Source organism: Pterocles gutturalis, unplaced genomic scaffold (assembly GCF_000699245.1).
Source record: "Pterocles gutturalis isolate BGI_N339 unplaced genomic scaffold, ASM69924v1 scaffold28570, whole genome shotgun sequence".
NCBI lineage: Eukaryota > Metazoa > Chordata > Aves > Pterocliformes > Pteroclidae > Pterocles > Pterocles gutturalis.
In genome coordinates this window covers 1-6,183 of record NW_010139096.1, presented here as the reverse complement: position 1 = coordinate 6,183, position 6,183 = coordinate 1, and the positions used below count along the sequence as shown (strand labels likewise).

Below are 6,183 nucleotides of genomic sequence, written 5' to 3'. Positions count from 1 at the left end.
GCTGCCGCAGCTGCCTGGGCTTTGTCGGGGGAAACCCGGCACCCGTTACCCAAGGGAACCAAGGGAGCTGAACATCCCAGGCTCCGACCTGCTTTGTGCAACGCCTTTGGGAAGCTGCTGTTAAAAGCCTCCTAACCAGAGTGAGTGCAAAGTGAAAAATCGTGATTTAGTCACTGTGACTTGATAAAAGTGTCAAAACAAGAGTTCGAGGGCGTGTGTCATCTCCTGGGAAGGATCTCTTAAGTGGAGGGTTTCGCTGTTCTGCAAAACTCTCACTCCCTGGTTCACACACAAACCCAATGGTGCCATTGCACCCTCTCTGCAGCTCCCTCGATGAGCGACAGCCCCAGGGAGCTGCGGAGCAATCCGGGAAGTCACCCTCTATTTCCCATCAGAGGAAAATGAGAACTTTCAATAAAACATAATAGAGAAACAGGAGTGTGCTGCCTCCAGTATTGTCACTGATTCTAGAGGATGCATCGCAATCACTCTCCGCTTTCCAAGAGCTGCAGGGGCAGAGTGCATTCTGCTCCAGCAGTGGGTGAGGGTGGGATGCAGGATTCCCCTCACCTACCTTCAGCACTCTAAAAGTCATTCATGCCACTGAAATTGTTCAGCTGTGTTTGCTCCTCAGTCAGCACAGAGAGAACAGGCATCGCCACAGAGCAACTCATCCCATTTTCCGATGGGCACCTGAAATGCACTCTGGTGGTACCCAAACTCTCGTGAACCAGCCCCATCCTCTAACTTTTGGGAAGATGGGAGGCTTTAGCACTCCTGATCTACAGCAGCCTTTTCTACTGCTCCCTCCTGAAGCTGGGGTCCTAATCAACTTGGGCTCCAAACATCCACCCTCACATCCCAAAACAATTACAGAGAGGCAAGGATGGAAAAAGCACTGCAGCATCTGCTGAAGAGGGCAATGAGAGTGACTACTCACAGTGCCCACAGGTGCCAAATTGCACCAAACTGATGAGGAGTTACAGCCAGGAGGAGTTTCGGCAGTCAGTGTGCTGTGCCAGCTGCTGGCCAGACCCAATGTCCTAAATACCTTTTCTTCCTATCAGTTAGTATCATCTCATGTGACAATTAGCTGGGATTCACAGCCCAAATCTTATGGGAGTCACAGGAGCAAATGGGGATAACCAGAATATGAGGCTGGCTTTATGGGTTAATTTACAAAGAATCCTCAGAAAACCCTCACCTGAGTAGCACAAACAGTCAAGGCTGGTGCATCTGGGAGAGCGGAGGAAAAGGACAAACGGTGGAAATGGCAAGGGTCAACTCACAGGAGAGGAAATATTAAATACATAGATTTATTATGTTACATTTCTTATAAATATTTCATTCATTTGAGAAAATTAACAAAAATAAAAACAACAGAACCCTCTCAAGGCAAGAGATGAGTTTGCCTTAGAAACAATGGCTATTGGCAATACACTTTTTTAGGACAAAACCAACACACTATATAAAAATGAAGGGTGTTTTAAATAAAGGACATAATACTATTGTGCTTAAAGCTACATCAATATCCATAAGGAAGAAGGAATGATGTAGTGTGTGGAAGAGGTGTAGGCCATGCTTTGTAGAGCTGTTACTTCATTAGGTACTAAAGGAAGAACATGATGCTTTTGTGCACGTTAACAAAAAAAATACCCTAAAAAGCATTCTCCCCCACCTCTGTCCTTCTGTGCAATGTTTGCCATCTTCAATAGTAGAAGCAGCCAAATGCAGCTACCACACAAAACAGGCTGTCCTGGGGAAAACAGAGAAAGGCTCCGTGTCAGAATAAGGAAACATTTAGACAGAGTATAACCTTCTGTTACACTATATTGCAATTTTACGTCTTTTTACTTGTTCACCTCACTTGTGGTGTGACCCAGGTCCGCGTATCTGAATGCCAGAAATGCCTCAGTTTACTCGGTCCACACACCTACCACTCTCTAGGTGTCAGTTTAAAATAAAATAATTATAAAATAAAACCTTGACTTTTGCTCAGCCCTGAATTCCAGCCATACACCATCCCAGCAGTTCAGAAAGCATATGAGACTTTATCTCTTGTGCTTCCTCTCCCCACCTGTAAAATGGTGGAACTAGAACGACTTTTGTACAGTACTGTACAACCTGCTCAGGAAATAAGTTTTACTGTGTTGGATATTATATCTGTTTTGTGAACGAGGATGTAAATCATACTGTTTCAATAGAATCTTGGTTCCTTCCTTCCAGTGGTTGTTTTTTTTTCTACTCCACGTTTAAGGTCACTCTGCCTCTCATACAAAAGCCTGAGGCTTTCCCCTGGTAAAACACCGATACTTACATTCATGAACACATCGTGAGCATAGCTGTCAGTGTCAGCATCCCAGAAACATCGCGCAGCCATGCTAGACAAAGGAGACAGAGTGGAGCTGTTACCCAGGAGTTCACATGGAAGAACCTAAGTGACCACAGATACTATTCTTGAAAAGCAAATTGAGCTTTCTTTAAAGACAGAGGAAACAGCAAGCAATTCTCCTCAATCCTGAGCCTAGATCCCCACTGCTGAATTCCACCACATGCTGCAATTCCCTCTGCATGTTGATCAAGCTCCATCTTCAAACCCATCAGCTGCCAACCCTGCCACCTCCAATGGGCAGCAGGGCTTGAAACCCCATCGCTATGGTGCTTAAGAACATTTGACTCCTGGCCTATGCATATCAGTGGCTAATTTAGCTTATTTGTTCTTGTCCTTCACCTCCTGCACCCTCCTAGTACATACTCCCAATTTATTTATAGGGAGCTATCGTATTCCTTGGCAGATGTCGTGTTACTAGACCACGAGCTAATCTTTTCTAGTCCTTTCTTATCTATACTGTCTGTTCCCTGACCATCCTGCTGGCCTTTTTCTACACCTGCTTCAGTCTAAGCCTTACCATGAAGGCAAGCAACCAAACTGTAACAGGATATTACAGACGAGATGCCGCTGCTGCCTTGTCTAATGTCATTGACCCTCCCCTTTCTCTGCTGCAACTGCCCAGCTCCCTGCCTGCCCCAGTCAAGTCTCAGCTGATGTGATCCCTGTTTGTGGCACAGTGTGTTATTCCCAGTCCCTATATGTATGACTTATTGTCCTAAGACTGTTGAATTTCACCTTTTTTTTTTTTTTTCCATTACCTTAGCCCTCAGGGTCATTCTGCTCTTTTTTTCAGTCCAGTATTCCACTTTGCCTCTGGTATATCCTGGCTACCCGGTATTTTGCATGAAGAATGTTCGTGATCATGCTTCAGTTTTGCCTCCCGCCTATTGCAAACCAGAGAATTTCCCCAACTGCTCTATCAGTCTGCATTGCTGGGCTTCACATTTCAAATCAGACCACCTCATTGAACCGTTCACCCTGGTACGGTGCTTCTGGAGCAGTCTGCCTGCAGACAGACATTCCCTGAGCAGCAGGTACAGACACTCCTGCCTGGCCTCCAGAACACTGAGGCAGCAGATCTGATTCCAGCTCTGCTGCACTTATCTTTTGCTGGAGTACCAGGCACAATAATAAAGATAAGCCCAGGAGATAAAGCACATAAACCTTGTGGGCTGTTCTCTTTTGTCTTCTCCCTGCTCACTTGTAATGGAAAGCTACAGCCCACTACTGCAGCCAAGAGGAATTCTTCTGACTAATTGCAGGCATCTGGAGCTAGATTGCAAGTGCCCAGCACCCATAGTCATGACTAATTCTCATGACAGCATTGCATGGGGATTACAGAAATCTAAACTTCTGAAAAATGCCTACTTGAGGGAATTAAATACAAATAAAGTGCTTATGGAAACTTGGCTTTAGACAGAAGCGTGTTACCATACTCTGTGCTCCAGCAGGGCACTGAGAATGGACTGGGTGTGTGCTCCAGTTCATCATGAATACAAAGTAAAATGCCTTTCTGCAACACTCCTCACAAATGCTTTTCAGTATTTCAGCTTGTTAAGAACCACCATACAGACAGTTATCACTGGGTAATTCCATCAGCCACAGTCTAAGCCCTCACTCGCCACTTCAAGAGAAAAGTGCTTTACACCTTATCATCCGCAGAGAGATCCTAGGAAAGTTGGAAGCAGTTTCCAAAGAAAAAAAAAAACCTTCAAAACTCAACAAAAATGATAGAAATACAATTAGAAGACGCAAAACTTACTTCACTCCTTCTCCCCTCTGCTCTCCAATCACAACCTGCACCACCATTTTGTACCTGTCAAATCCCTCCTCTGGTGAGAAAGAAAAAAAGTCAGTGAGAGCAACAACTTGTTTAAAATATGAGCCCAAAACAGAACATGAAAAGCTAAAGATTTCTGGTTAGAAAGCAGTGTCCTGTGCAAGTCCATGCAATTGGTAAAGTGGACAGACTACCTCCCGGCTTCGTTTTCCTAGGTAGAACGATGGTCTTATTGGAGTTAAAGGGTGAACGGGGTATTTGGCATCTGTCAAAAGATGGATCTAAGGCAGAAGACAGCTCTGAACAGTCACCACATAAGCATTCTACTTTGACAGCTTTCAAGATCTGAACAAGAATGTAAATAAGGCTGCTGGTGGACAAAGTCCAATTTGAAAAGTTAGTCTTATTTTAAAACTGTTCTGATGCAAAGGTATTGCAGAGATTTTTCTGCCACAGAGGTGTTTCCTTTGCTTCTGAGCTGGGATAAAAGGCCACATAAAGGCACATGCGGGTGTACATTGTGTGTCTGCAGAGATCTGCAGTTGTTTTACAATAGTGAAGAAATACCTTTGGGGCACAGGCCAGATCAAATCAGGCCATGGCAGTATTCCAGAAGCCAAACCAGTATGAGCATGTTTAAAATAAAATATAGATCCTAATGCCCGTCTTCAACAAAGCAGTGTCCCAGGAAGACTCTGGCGCACTGTTTCCACTGGAGAATTGAACACAGCGTGCTGGGGCTGGTAATGCCCGCCATGTCAATGCTTAGCAGAGATGCCCGCGGATACAACGCCACACCAGGCCAGTCTTGCTTCAGGCTACTGCACATGTGTTTCCAGATGACTGAAGCCAAGCTCTGTGCATATTAGCTCCATATCAACATGTGCTGGGACTACAGCTGCTGCTGGTTTTAAAGCAGATGCGTAACTCTGAGAGAAGCATCATTCCACCGTTCCTGCCGAGGGTGACTGTTTCTGTGCCACCATGTCAGGCCAGGCCAGCAGATGGAGCACCAGCAGGTCCCCAGGAGGAAGGCAAAAAAATAAGTGACTGTGCCAGCTCACATCTATGGACTTGTTCCAGCACTGAACACAGGAAACACTTGCTGGAGCCTGAAGTTTAGTTCTTAAACTCAAAAATGTTGGAGGGCATCCTGCGCAGCACCACCACAACCTTTTCCCAGTGCTGTAAGGCTGTAGTCACGCCCCTCCTCAGCTGACTGTGCTCCTCTCTCCCCCTTTGCTGCTCCCACTGGGCCTTGTTCTGATCTCCCTGCTACTCCACTCTGACCCAACTCTGATCGAACTTACAGCAGAAAACCAGCTGGAATGGTTCTGTTTATTGAAGCAAGAAGCATCACTTCTTCCTCCTCTCTAAAGCAGCTTCTTTGCCCCTGCAGCCCCTCCAAGGCTGACATCCCACACCAGCCCGTCTATAAGAAAACAAATCTTGCCTGCTTGAATGAGGTTTCTAGCCCCCCAGGCAAGGACATGTATATAGGACATGTATATGTATATAGGACAGCATGTTTCATAACTGTAGACTCGAGTCAGTCAACGGAGAAAAAATAAATTTCAAGAATAAAGGAGAGAAGGATTTTGTCAAAAGGAGAGGACGCAGTAAGAAAAGAAATTACTTCCCCAGCAAACCTCCCTACCTTTCAGTCTGTCTTTTATTGTCTCTGATAAAGACTTTGTAAGCTGAGGCATTTCTTCTGGGATGTACTGTACATTGGCCAGCTTCTCCTTCAGTATTGCATGGATGCATTCTTTTACTGTGGACGATTTAAATCTATCAGGGCACAAACACAGCAACAGAAGGCCCAGAAAGTTTACATGACATGTAGAAACATACATAACCCCACCTGGGAAAAGGTAGCTTTCACATATTAAAAGAAAAATGACAAATGAAAAACCACGGGGAAAAAAAACCAACCCAGCTAAGCTGGAGATACTGAACCACCCCTGCCAAAAGGCAAACACCCGCAAACCCAGGGGCAAAACCAGCCCCA

General features: G+C 45.3%; 1 protein-coding gene across 1 annotated transcript; it reads right to left on the bottom strand.

Annotated features, from left to right (window-relative positions):
- Positions 1-1,421: 1,421 nt before the first annotated feature.
- Positions 1,422-5,963, bottom strand: TCTEX1D2 (Tctex1 domain containing 2; the record flags this gene model as incomplete). The annotated part of the gene is made up of 4 exons (XM_010083250.1): positions 1,422-1,756; positions 2,318-2,381; positions 4,155-4,224; positions 5,830-5,963. Coding segments are annotated over 4 exons (316 nt in total), but the record flags the coding sequence as incomplete, so codon positions are not given.
- Between the last annotated feature and the right edge of the window lie 220 nt (positions 5,964-6,183).